General features: G+C 41.0%; 1 protein-coding gene across 1 annotated transcript in view; it reads right to left on the minus strand.

Annotated features, from left to right (window-relative positions):
- Positions 1-13,909, minus strand: part of GRK7 (G protein-coupled receptor kinase 7) — a 34,347-nt gene that overhangs the window by 3,182 nt on the left and 17,256 nt on the right. Inside the window, exon 3 of the mRNA XM_060149161.1 lies at positions 6,161-6,435. Within this exon, the coding sequence (XP_060005144.1) occupies positions 6,161-6,435 (275 nt within the window). The remainder of the gene's footprint in view (positions 1-6,160; positions 6,436-13,909) is intronic.

The raw sequence follows: 13,909 nt of genomic DNA on the forward strand, positions 1-13,909 counted from the left end.
AATATTATTATGGAAAAGAGAAACTCAGTCGAAGGCTTCTGATGTCCAGCAATTCCCCAGTTCTTGTTTTGTGATTCAAGCCTAGCTCCATCCAGAAAGACCCATCCAGGACTCCTTGGACTTTTCCCATTATGACCCCACTGAAAAGAGAGGTATGGAAAACTGTATCATAAGATACTATAAGGTAACTCTGTTCTCCCCAAAGTCACTGAGTCTCCATGAATTGAAAGAAAGGGAAATGCAGGCTTGCCATCTATTAGAACCTACTGATCAGACTTCCCTGGTGGCACAGTGGTTAAGAATCAGCCTGTCAAAGCAGGGGACACGGGTTCGATCCTTGGTCCAGGAAGATCCCACATGCCACGGAGCAACTAATCCCGTGGCCACAACTACTGAGCCCGCACATTGCAGCTACTGAAGCCCGTGCGCCTAGAGCCCATGCTCCCCAACAAGAGAGGCCACCGCAATGAGAAGCCCGTGCACCGCAATGAAGGGTAGCCCCTGCTCGCTGCAACTAGAGAAAGTCCACGCACAGCAACGAAGACCCAATGCAGCCAAAAAAAAGGAACCTACTGACCAATGTCTGTGTGGTTTACATCCTGTAGAGTAAGAGCCTTGAGGGAGGGTTACTAAGATGAATTGAAACTTCAAGGATGGATTTTTTTTTTAAAGTCAGATCTACTGAGGTATAATTTACACAGCAACATTTTAAAGTATCAGAAAGATTTGAGGAATGGGGGTTGGTACCAGATTTTAAATGTGTCAGAACAAGGATAGAGGTAAAATTCCACCCAAGTAGATCAGGAATGAACCTCAGGCCTGTGTGTCTCAAAGAGAACAGAGGAGTTAGAATGGGACCAGGTGCCATGAGGAAGAAGCTTGTACCATCTTGATGGCCGCTGGCAGGTATGAACACACTGTACCAGAGGTCAAGAGGGCACCTTTAAAGTCACTCTGAGCAGATTTAACTTGGATAAAGGAGAGTGCCCATGGGCTCGGTGACCGTGGGGAACTTGCCATACCAGTCCTCACATCAAGATGCACAGTTCTCTTATCTAGGAAATAGACTCACAGATGTAGAGGACAGACTTGCAGTTGCCAAGGGGCAGGGGTGGATTGGGAGTTTGGGATTAGCAGATGCAAACTATTATATACAGGATGGATAAACAACAAGGTCCTGCTGTATAGCACAGGGAACTATATTCAATATCCTGTGATAAACCATAATGGAAAAGAATATGAAAAAAGAGTATATATATGTATAACTGAATCACTTTGCTGTACAGCAGAAATTAACACAACGTTGTAAATCAACTCTCCTTCAATAGAATAAACTTTTTAAAGAAGGCACCGTTCTTAACTAACATCTCAACCAGGCCCAGATGGCCTTGGCGTGTCCATTAGGGATGGCCAACTGCAGCCTTTTCGCAACTAGTCACAGAAGACTGGGGAAAAATGGGCCACATTGAGGTTTTCTTTATGTTCTGCCACATCCCCAACTAGATGCCCCTGGAGGGCGGGGCCCGTGCCTTATGCCCCTTTCCAATAAATATCTGTGGGTGCTGATGCTAACAACAAAAGACTAGGCTCTCCAACTTCTGCTCCTTTCCCTCTGCGTCCACGGGAAAGCTGATCACTTGGCTATTTTGCACTAGCCATGCTTACCTCAGTTGTGTAATTAGAGTGAAGGTTATTTGACTCCTGAGCCCTTCCCTGGCAGATTTGTTCAGGGCTCTTTTGGCCCATCATCATGCAGTGCCCTTGGGCAAATAGGGGAGACTATGGAGGGTGGCAGCACCTTTTGTAAGGGCCAAATCAGCAGCTGCAGGGAGACTTCTCCTGCTTATTGAATATATTTCAGAGCATGGACAGGGGCTATTGTGTTACCAAACCCCACACAGAGATTACAATGGATTTTCTAAGAACAGTCAATGAAGGAAAGATACCAGCTGCCCGTACACGAGGACCACGCTGTGGGGTTTGGTCTGCCAAGAACAGTGGCTATTGGCCTGAGAAGCACTTAAGTCAGAGACTTGCATGGTTATTTGCCCTTCCTTGGCTGCACTGTCTGATCAGAATAAATCCTGCAAAACACTTAAGTCTTCACCTTTTATTTTATTGGAACACACCATAGTTGACCCTATCTGGAGTCCCTGTGAGATGATCAGAAAAGCTTTTGGCTTCTCTGCAAAATTAATTCACAGACCCATAAAGGCAAAAGAGGAGATTCCCTTCAGTGATGTCTAAGGAAGGAGAAGGGGTTTTTTTTCTTTCTTTCAAATGCTCGTGAATGCAACAGGGAGGGGGCACTTGACCTCTCCGCTGTGCAACACATTGTCTAGGTATTTGCTCGGCTTTGGAGGATGCCCACGAAAGTAATCAAACATTATCTCATTTGAATGAATGTTTAAAAAATACAAAGAGTTGAAATGAAAACGTTGGAAGGTTTTCTCTTTCACTGAACAGCTGTTTTTTATATGCTTTCTCTCTAATGTTGTAAACAGTTTTTATACAAAACAGTCACAACAACAAATGCTTTCTAAAAAGGTTTTGCTTGACAGAGCAGCTTCAGGCCATGATCCAGTGCTTTAAGGTGGCGTTTTCCCGAAGAAGTTAGTCAATGTTTCATTTTACAGATTCAAAGTGTGCTTATAGACCGCCTGGAGGGGTGGGATAGGGAGGGTGGGAGGGAGGGAGACGCGAGAGGGAAGAGATATGGGAACATATATATATATGTATAACTGATTCACTTTGTTATAAAGCAGAAACTAACACACCATTGTAAAGCAATTATACTCCAATAAAGATGTAAAAAAAAAACAAAAACAAAAACAAAGTGTGCTTATAAAGTACTGAGATAGATTTTTATTCAAAGACACCAAGTGGGTTGTGCTCCCTTCAGGGAAGTCATCTAAAGAGACTGTTCACTTCTTTCACTGCCTTGGCCACTGTTGGTACATTCTCTGATTCCCCCCGCATGGGCTTGAGAGCCAAGATGGTAGAGATGGTCTGTGTTCACCATATCCAGCTCTCCTCTCCTTCCTGGACAGACAGAAAGCAGGACTAGTCAGCTCCCTTGCCCTTAGGCAGGGCTCGAGGACTCCTTCTGTCCAACAGAAGTGTATTTGAAATGACCTGTAAAGTGGGTCTGAGGCAGGACAAAGCTCCCCAGGTTCTCTGCATTCTCTCTTGTTGCCATAGCAACCGAAACCACCAGTTCCAGTGGGGCTGAAAGGTGGAAGCAGCCTGAAGCTCTGAGTCACCATTCAGAAGGGAGATGCCTGGAGAAGCCCTGGACCCATAAAGGACTTCATATGAATGAGAAATAATCCTTTAGTTTTAAGCCGCTGAGACTTTGGGATTTGCTGGTTATCACAACGTGGCCTATTTTGACCACACTAATACAACAATGTTGGAATCTACACAGGAAAATCACTTCCACATTTTACTTTCACATCAGTGAAGAGTTCCATCTCATTTCAAAATACTCATTTGTTAGTTTTGCTATCTTTGAAATGCTTTGAAAGTCATTACAAATGAATTTTGTTTCGCTATTTTAAAAAATCAGATCAAAAATAAAAAGCTTGCCTCCATACGTAAACATTGTGAGCTAAGGCAGCCCTGTTCTACAGCCTCCACTGACAACTACTCAGAAGATTTAGAGTAATTTGCCTCTTTAAGTTTTGGTGTAATATTAAAAATCAGTCATATTACTTTATGGTTGTAACTTTCTTTATGTATTTTTAAATTTTGAAAATTCAGTCCAAGTAATTTAAGACACACGAGCTCGTAGTTTAGTCAAAATATTATCTGATATCACCCTTAGAACTAATTAATAATAATTGCTATCACATTGAATGATTCCTAAGCTATGTTATATCTAACTTTGCAAGCATTATATCTAAACCTCAAAATATCCCACTGAATTAGTTAGGGTTCCTTAGAGAAACAGAACCAAAAGGGCGCTGAAGTGTCCAAAATGCACAACAGTGGCATAAAAATTATTTTGAGCTGAAGTTATTTGAGAGTCAACAGATGCAGGTTTTGAACTCCCCTTTGTCTGCCTTTAAGATAAGCAGAGCCTTGGAAAAAAACTCAACTCATAAATCTTCTCTCCGGGAATTTCAGGAGTTTTGGAACCAGGAAAGATTGACTCTTATCACCAGTGACAGAACTCAGCACCATACCTAAATAGACATTGCCACAAAGCTATCATATCTCCCATCTATTCTTCTAAGGGCCATTTATCTTTCCTAAAAGTCAACCGTTCTCCCATAAGCGCCCTTACCCCGCTATTTCAAAGAAGTCATTTGTTTTCCTGTAAGTGACCTTCTCCCCATCCCCCTCCCCTATTAAATGGAATATAAGCCCTCAATTCTAACTGCCACCTAGTAACATTTTTTTTTTTTTGCAGTACGTGGGCCTCTCACTGCCGTGGCCTCTCCCATTGCGGAGCACAGGCTCCGGGCCCTCAGGCTCAGTGGCCCTAGCTCACGGGCCTAGCCGCTCCGTGGCATGTGGGATCTTCCCGGACCGGGGCACGAACCCGTGTCCCCTGCATCGGCAGGCGGACTCTCAACCACTAGCGCCACCAGGGAAGCCCCCTAGTTACACTTTTTTGTGAACTCTTGTGTATGTACATAAATAAAAATCTGTCTTTTCTCTTGTTAATAATCTTTGGGCAGTTTAATTTTTAGGCTTCCATTCCTAAACCTAAGAGGGTAGAAGAAAAGTTCTTTCCTCTCCCCCCAGTACATGTGTATGTATGAGAGAGAGAGAGAGAGAGAGAGAGAGAGAGAGAGAGAGAGAGAGGGAGAGAGAGGGAGAGAGAGGGAGAGAGGGAGGGAGAGAGAGGGAGAGAGAGAGAGAGGGAGGGAGGGAGGGAGAGAGAGAGAGTTTATTTTAAGGAACTGGCTCAGGCAATTGTGGAGGCTGAGCAAGTTCAAATTCTGCAAGGTAGGCTGTGTGGCTGGAGACTCAGGGAAGAGTCACAGTTCAAGTTCAAAGGTGGTTTGTTGGCAGAATTCCTTCTTCTCCCAGGGAGGTCAGTCCTTTTCTATTAAGGCCTTCAACAAATCGCATGAGGCTCATCCACATAATGAAGAATAACCTGCTTTACTCAAAACCTACTCATTTATGTGTTAATCTTCCCTAAAAAATACCTGCACAGAAACATCTAGAATAGTGTTTGATCAAATATCTGAGTACTGGGGCCTAGTCAAGTTAAGACATAAAATTAACAATCACACCCACAAAAAAAACCCATTTTATATATGAGGATATTGAGACTCCAAGAAAGTAATTCAGTTGCTTGGGGTAAAATGATCAGTATGTAGCCAAGCTGGGTTGTGAGTCTATGTCTGTGACTTGAAAACCCTTGGTTTTCTCCTTACATAACACAGTTACTCACTGCCAAGGGTCTTTTCATAGATCAGGTTTTCTTATTTTTTTCTTCTAAAATATTTTGATCTTATTATTCCTTTGTAGGCAATAAAACTTGACTTTCCTCAAAACTAATTTCAACTGTACTTAACATAGCTGGCAACATCATATGTACTTAATAAATATTTGTTGACTGATTAATGATATTTTACAGAGATGTTTAAAGGGGCAAAAACTTTCACTTTAAAATACATCTTGGAGGACTTCCCTGGTAGCGCAGTGGTTAAGAATCCACCTGCCAATGCAGGGGACGCGGGTTCAAGCCCTGGTCTGCGGAGCAACTAAGCCCATGTGCCACAACTACTGAGCCCGCGTGCCACAACTACTGAAGCCCGCGTGCCTAGAGCCCATGCTCGGCAACAGGAGAAGCCACCGCAATACGAAGCCAGTGCACGGCAACGAAGAGTAGCCCCCACTCGTTGCAACTAGAGAAAACCTGCGTGCAGCAACGAAGACCCAGCACAGCCAAAAATAAATAAATAAAATAAAATTTAAAAACTGCAGTATTTATTTAAAAAAAATACATCTTGGAGATTGTTCCATATCAAGTGTTCATAGTGTTTGAAAGTGTTGAAAATACTTAACCACATAATATACAAATAATAACAGGAAAATACTACTACTACTTAATCCCAAACCTTTGTCATTAATCCAAAGTATTCTCCAAATCCCTGTGGAAATGCTGACATCACTAATCATGTCTTTATATGATAGTTACCTGCTTCCTAAGCGTTGCTCTGGTGTCTTAGCCAAGAAGAGTCTGCAAATGTCTTTTGCTTCCTCTGTGAAGTTATCGTGTTGGAATCTGACTTCCTCTTCCAGTGTTCTTTGCTTTAAATCCTCTTTACTGACTTTTTCCTTGTAATCTTTGAATGGTGTTCGTCCAGCAACCATTTCATAAATACTGCATCCCATTGCAAACCAGTCCACAGGATAGGAATAACTCGCTTTTTCCATTAGGATTTCAGGAGCCATATAACCATTGGTTCCAGCCTGTAATGCCCCAAACAAAAACAAAACAAAACAAAAACACTAATGTGAGTTGAACAGACACTGCTGACAGCCTACTCAATACCCTTTCTCCTTTTCTTTCCTTGTTGAGGGAACCCTAATTTACTTGGAGTGGCCATGTGTCTAACCTATTCTATTCCCTGCTTTCCCAGCAGCCTCTGGTGCAGTCAGGGCGGGCCATGCAATCCATTCTGGCCAATGAGACATAAAGAGGACTTGGTTGGAGTGCATTATGAAAGAGAGAGACACGGCTGATCTTGAAGTGGGAAAATCACCTAGACTCTCTTAGTCCCCTCACCTCATCTTTAAGGTAAAAAGTTCACGCGGCTGTCTCTAAGATCCCCTAAGTCCTGCTTCTGCTTTTTATTCACAGATAATAGAAAATTAGATGCATGATTTTTTTTAAGTGGAGTTCTTTATTGCTAATATTGGACGTTCACATAATATTATCTAGTCTATGATTTTTTTACTCTATTTGCTATGTAAAGATACTAATATATCAGCCATCTTTGCCTGTTTGTCTCTGCACTGAAAATTTAATACAGAAATTTTAATCCATAAAATTCCACACATGAAACTTCATTTAACACGCAAGACTATATATTGTAGGCACAATTCTACCGACAATATATACCAAATGACCATTGGGTTAATGTGTGTATATATATGTATATATATTTAAATACATGTAGCATACAATTTACCATCTTACCATTTTAAGTGTTTAGTTAAAGAGTATTAAGTACATTTATGTTGTGTAATGAATCTCCAGAACTCTTCATCTTTAAAAGCTGAAACTCTATACCCATTAAACAATTCCCCATTGGGCTTCCCTGGTGGTGCAGTGGTTAAGAATCTGCCTGCCAATGTAGGGGACATGGGTTCGAGTCCTGGTCCGGGAAGATCCCACATGCCGTGGAGCAACTAAGCCCGTGCGCCACAACTACTAAGCCTGTGCTCTACAGCCCATGAACCACAACTACTGAGCCCACGTGCCACAACTGCTGAAGAGCCTAGAGCCTGTGCTCTGCAACAAGAGAAGCCACCGCAATGAGAAGCCTGAGCACTGCAACAAAGAGTAGCCCCCGCTCGCCGCAACTAGAGAAAGCCCGCGTGAAGCAACGAAGACCCAACACAGCCAAAGAAAACAAAGCAAAACAAAAAAAACCCCCAAAAAACAATTCCCCATTACCCCAACTGCCCAGGCCCTGGCAACCACCATTCTACTTTCTGTCTCTATGAATCTGACAATTCTAGGTACCTCATATAAGTGGAATCATGCAGCATCTGTCTTTTGTAACTGAGTATAATTTCAATACGTTCATTCATTCAACAAATATTTAATGAACACCTGCAACATATCTTGTAATTATAAAGTATATATTTACATTATGTTTTCATAAAAACTAAGCTGCTTTTGATTAAAGTATAATGTATAACCTTTGCAGCACTTAAAAATGCAAAGAACACCGTAAAATGACAATAAGCTTCTATTAATATTTACATAAAAATGAGAACATAAATTATTGGCAGAGTTGTGAGAAACAGATGTGCTCTGTAATTTGACTCCGATTTTTAGGAGAGCAGTAAGACACAGAGCATAGACAATGAGATGTATCAACTGTTCCTGTTCTTCAACCAGGTCACTTGACTTTGGAGCAAGTAGCTCAAAGAATTGATTCAAAAGAAAGGGAAAGGGATCTACATCGCGATGTTCGTAGCATCATTATTCTTCACGGTTGCAAGCTGGAAACACCCAATGCCTTTCAATAAAGACAATAGACCAGGAGACTTCCCTGGCAGTCCAGTGGTTAAGACTCTGTACTCCCACTGTAGGGGGCATGCCCACGTGCCCGCCATGCGACCAAAAAAAAAAAAAAATAGACTAGAGTCTAGTGTTAATACCAAGAAGTGCATATATGTAATGGGTTTTGCATACTGATTATACTGATTATAAATGTGAATTCAGTACATCAAAAAAGGTTGGAAAGTATTTTTAGTTGTTTACTGGGTGATTATTTTTCTGTCTAGTTGCTTAAATATATGTTTTTAATGTACACAATATATGTAATACCTTAGGAACATTAAATTTCACGGATGATTTTTACATGGATAACAACAATGAAAAACATAAATGACCTAAGCACTAATGAGGAGTAATTGGCCTGAGCAAGAAAATTGTGGAAGTGACCTTGGTCTGACAGGCTGGGCATGAGTCAGCATGGCACTGCTGTTTTCGTAGGAGTGTGTATGTAATTTGGGTGACCACATGCTCCGGTTGGCCTGGGACAACAGTTTACATCTGTTGTCCTGGCATCTTGTCCAGAGTTACGTCTGCCAAAACAAAAGGGTGCTGTAGGCTCCTCTGAGGCCCAGGATACAGTCTTACTCATCTTTGTATCAAACTGGGTATTTACCCTCGAGCCTCCCTTGCTGCACGCCCAACAAAATGTTTCTTACGTAAACAATAGTGAAGATGGTAGCTAGATGTTTTCCATCCAATATCCAACAAGTATTTGTTAAGCCACACCCTGCAGTGATTTCTAGGGATACCAAGACATACTAGGCCTGGCCCCTGACCTTGAGGATTTATAGGCTGGTGGAGACAGGTCAAAAGGTTAATTCAGTAAAGGAGGGTAAATGCCTTAATGGGAGTGGAAAACAAACATAGGGAGGCCAGAGGGTGTGTGTGTGTGTGTGTGTGTGTGTGTGTGTGTGTGTGTGTGTGTGTGTGTGTGTGTCAATGTGTGTGTTGGGGATACTTTACTGAAAAGTGACAGCTGAGCTGAATTATGAGGGAAGAACCTTCTCACAAAGAGAAGGCTGTCCAGGTAACGGACATGTGTAAGAGATGGAGTCCGGAAAAATGTGGGGTGCTTGGGGAACTTTAAGTAATTTGGCATTTCTGGAGTATAAGTTCTGTGGGATGCAATGGTGGGAGGGGAGACTGGAGGGGGAGATGTAGATGAAATTGAGAAACACGGTCTGCCAAGGTGGCGAAAGTCCATTCCCAGGCTCCCTTTTCCCTTTGTCCCTTTACTATAGAGCCAGAAGGCTAAGCACTCCATCTCCCAACCTCACATGTTGCACCGAGGGTGGCCATGTGGTAATGTGATATGAGCTTCACTTGAGAGGTGTGCAAGGTGAAGGCACTGCCGGTTGGGAAAAAGCTTAAAAAATGGGGGAAATATCCAGTGAGAACACGAGTAAAACTTCAAGTAAGTCCTTCATAATGTTTAGTTTTCATGTAAGAAATACACACTCATTTTTTAAATATCTCATTTTTAAAAGCTCATTCTCTAATTTTAAGTACTTTGGAAAGGAAAAAAGTAATATTTATCAGAGGAAAAAGAAAGTTAACTAGGCCAGAAAATAAGATACATATTTATAAATTTCTTATGTCAGAGAGCATGGTATTAAAAATGTGAAGGTCAAAGCACATGTTGACCTGCAAATTTTTCATCATTGCTCTTATTATCTTACGTAACCTCACCCTGAATGACTCAGAATTTTGTGTGCTCAACAACAACAACAACAAAATGGGAGAAATACATGAAAGATATAAGATGGATTAATGGATCAACAGAGGGATGGATAGATGGATGGACATGTGATAAAGCAGGTCTAATAAAATGTCAATAATGCACAATGGAATATTGTTCAGCTATAAAAAAGAATGAAGTATCGACATATGTTATGACATGGATGAACCCTGAAAACATTATGCTAAGTGAAAGAAGCCAGTCGCCAAAGGCCACTTACTGTAGGATTCCACTGAAATGCAGTATCTAAAATTGCATGCAACCAATTTTAGTGTTGTTTAGGGTTGGCAGAAGGGGAATGGGAGTGATTGCTAATGGGTAGGAGGTTTCTTTTGGGGGTGCAGAAAATATTCTAAAATTGTGATAATGTTTGTATATCTCTGTGAATATACTAGAAACCATTGAACTGTACACTTTAAATGGGTCAATTTTATGGTATTTAAATTATATCTCAATAAAGGTGTTTAAAATGTCAAAGGTAAACTCTAGGTCATGGGTGTACAGGTGCTCGCTGTGAATTCCTTCAACTTCCCTGTATGTCTGAAAGTTTTCATAATAGAATGCACAGGGGAAAAAGGAGTAAGGGGTGGGGGGATGTGATGCCAGACGTTACCACACTGGCTGCTAGTTCATCAGGCACATGAAACTCTTCTGCAAGAGTCACAAGGAAGAACCACAGGGGAGAGCAGAGGAGGGGCATCTATGGGCCCAGCTCCCTCCCATCTCCTACTTCCATTAGTCAATAGTTAACCCCATATGATATCACTTATACGTGGAATCTAAAAAATACAACAAACTAGTGAATATAACAAAAAAGAAGCAGACTCATAGATACAGAGAACAAAGTAGTGGTTACCAGTGGGGCAAGGGAAGTGGGGAGGGGCAATACAGGGGTAGGGCTTTAAGAGGTACAAACTAACAGGTATAAACTAAGCTACAAGGATATATTGTACAACATAGGGAATATAGCCAATATTTTATAATAACTATAAATGGAGTATGACCTTTAAAAATTGTGAATCACTATACTGTACACCTATAACATATAATATCGTACAACTATATTTCAATTAAAAAAGAGAAATGTCATTTTGAATTCTCTGACATGTAAATGTTTAATCATATATTGAGATTATACATCACTAAAAATAATAAAAAATAGAATTGTTAAAGCATGAAATAAAAAAGAATTATCCCAAAGCTAGCTTGTCTCTATTTCCAGATATGTCATCCAGACCCTTAGCAGTTGCCTGGAAAACCAGGTCCCACATCATACTACAGTATAATATTTCACCCAGCTCTAAAAGTGGAAGAACAACTTGGCCTACAAGTGGTGTCAACAGGGTGTTGCCCGAGAGAGAGGAAAGGAGGCCGTAGAGAGAATGTAAGAGGGTGTGTGAGGTCTGTGGCCCAGTACACCAACTTCATGAAATTTCTCAGTGACAGGCTTTGCTGTGAGGTATTTTTCATCCCTGGTGCTGGCTACTGGCTGGTCTCTCAATCCAGAAACTAGTGGCTGTCAGTATTGGGAAATTTTCTGAAATTATTTCTTTGATCATTTTCTCCCTTTCATTTTCTTTCTTCTCTCTCCCCTCCCTGCTTTTTTTAAATCCTGAACTTATCCTTTGTGTTTCTTATTTTTGCTCCTACTTTCTATCTCTTTGTCTTCTGTTTTCTTTCTTTTTTTTTTTTCTGGGAGACTTCCTCAATTTTTCTTCTAACTCCTCTATTTTTTTAAAGTACTTTAATAATGGGAAATTTCACACATACACAAAAGAAAAGACACTAGAATAATAAACCCAGTGTACTCTATACCCAGCTTCAACAATTATCGACACATGACCAATCTTGTTTCCTGTGTCCCTACTCAAGCCCAATGTCCCCCACCCCTGCCACTAACTTAGATATCATTTGTAAGTATTTCACTATGAATCTCTAAAAGATAAGGTCACTTAAAAAAACAAGCAAATAAACACAAAGCACTGCAAACACCATTATCTCACTTTAAACATAACAATAATTCTTGAATACTATCAAATATCTGGACATATTTATACTTTCTCAATTGTCCTATACACTTGCCCCCTAAATAGTTTGTTTAAATTTAGGTCCAAGTAAGGTTCACACAGTGTGATTGATTGATATGTCTCTTAAATCTTCAGGACTATATACGTTTTTCCTCTTTCTCTCCTCATCCCCTGCAAGATTTTGTTGGGAAAAAAAAATGGTTCAACTGCAGTTTCCCACAGTCAGATTTTGCTGACTGCATTCCTGTGGTGTTATTTAACATGTTCCTCTATTCTTTGTATTTCCTGTAAGTTGAGAGCTAGATCAACTTACAGGAAATAGCTAGATCTAGAAACTTCTACTGAACTTTTCATTTCTTGCAAATATGTTTTTATTAACGTACAATTAACACAGAATAATGTGCTTATACTTCGGGTTCAGTACATTTTGATAATTGACTACACCCATGTAAATACAACCCAAACAAGATAAAGAACATTTCCATTCATTTCCTTTGTGCCCCTTCTGGTTCATTCTCCTCCCCTCTTCCCAGGCAACCACTTTCTGATTTCCGTCACCATATATTAGTTTTGTTTGCTCTTGGATTTCACATAGATGGGACTGTAGGGTAGAAACTCTTCTGTGTCTGACTTTTTTTTAACATAATGTTTTTGAGATTCATCCACGTTGTTCTGAAAACATATTTATATATTTTTAATTTCCAAATGTCCTTGTTCTTCTCTGAATGTTCTTTGTTTTACAACATCTGTCCTTGTTTCACGGATGCAGTATCTTCCCTTAAATCTCAAAAGATATTAATTGTAGGTTTTTAAAAAATTGTTCTTTTCTACTCCCTGCATTGTTCCTGTCTCCTGCAATTTCTTTCTTCTGTTTGTTTTGGCATTGTCTTTCATTTTGGAGGGTTTTTTCAAGTGACAAGTGATCTTTGACTCTCTGTTTGTATTTAAGAGTGCGACACCAAAATGCTGACAAGAAGCTGGTCAGCTGATGGGCTTCACTGTAGGGTGATGATGCCAGGCCGTGTCACTGGGGACCCTACCTGTATCTGTAGACCTTCTGTGTTAGGCTGCTCAGTTTCCCCAGAGGGAGATCCTCCAATATCCCACCTGAGAGGTGTCAGTCTGTTTGCCCTTACTGTGGGAGCTGAGATGGGAAAGGGGCTGAGGGTCTCCCTGTATGTAGTATTTCATTCTCTACAGCTCTGAGTTGGGCTATATGTTCCTGGGTCATGCTTCTCCCTGGCTCAGTCTCTTGAGCTGGGGTGGCAGAGGCATGAAGAAAGACTATAAACAACATCCCACTGCATTTCAGACGGTGGTGATTGGTAAGTTCTACTCAGCCACATTTACTGTGAGCTTGCTCCGTGTGTGGCAAGTTTCCAGCGAGCAGATTTCAGAGGCGAGTGACTTCAAGGATTAAAATTGCTAATCAGGACACTGGATAGACATCAGTCGCTCAGTAGAAGGTGTAGGGTAAAAAGTGGGCAGCATATGCCAGTCGTGAACAAAGGATTGTGAGACACACACCGGGAGAAAAGTTGGAAATAATAATGGGCAATACTTATTGAGTGTTTATTACATGCTAAATATTTTGTCAAGTGCTTAACGTGAACTTCTTGTTTAATCTTCATGATAAACCTATGAGATAGAGCCTATTTTATCCTCCATTTTGCAGATTAGAAAACTAAACCACAGAGAGGTTAAATCTTGCCTAAGGTCACCCACCCAAGATTCACGCACAGGCTTGCACTGTGAACCACTACATTACACTGCCTCTGTGGAAACAGGCGAGGTAGCCTTTTCTTATCCTTCCAAGTTCCCTTCAGGATTTCTTTTCTCCCTCTAGAGTATCCCCCTTCCCTCTCCCCATCTGCCAGGTACTAAGTC

The sequence above is a fragment of the Lagenorhynchus albirostris genome, chromosome 5 (genome assembly GCF_949774975.1).
Source record: "Lagenorhynchus albirostris chromosome 5, mLagAlb1.1, whole genome shotgun sequence".
Lineage (NCBI taxonomy): Eukaryota > Metazoa > Chordata > Mammalia > Artiodactyla > Delphinidae > Lagenorhynchus > Lagenorhynchus albirostris.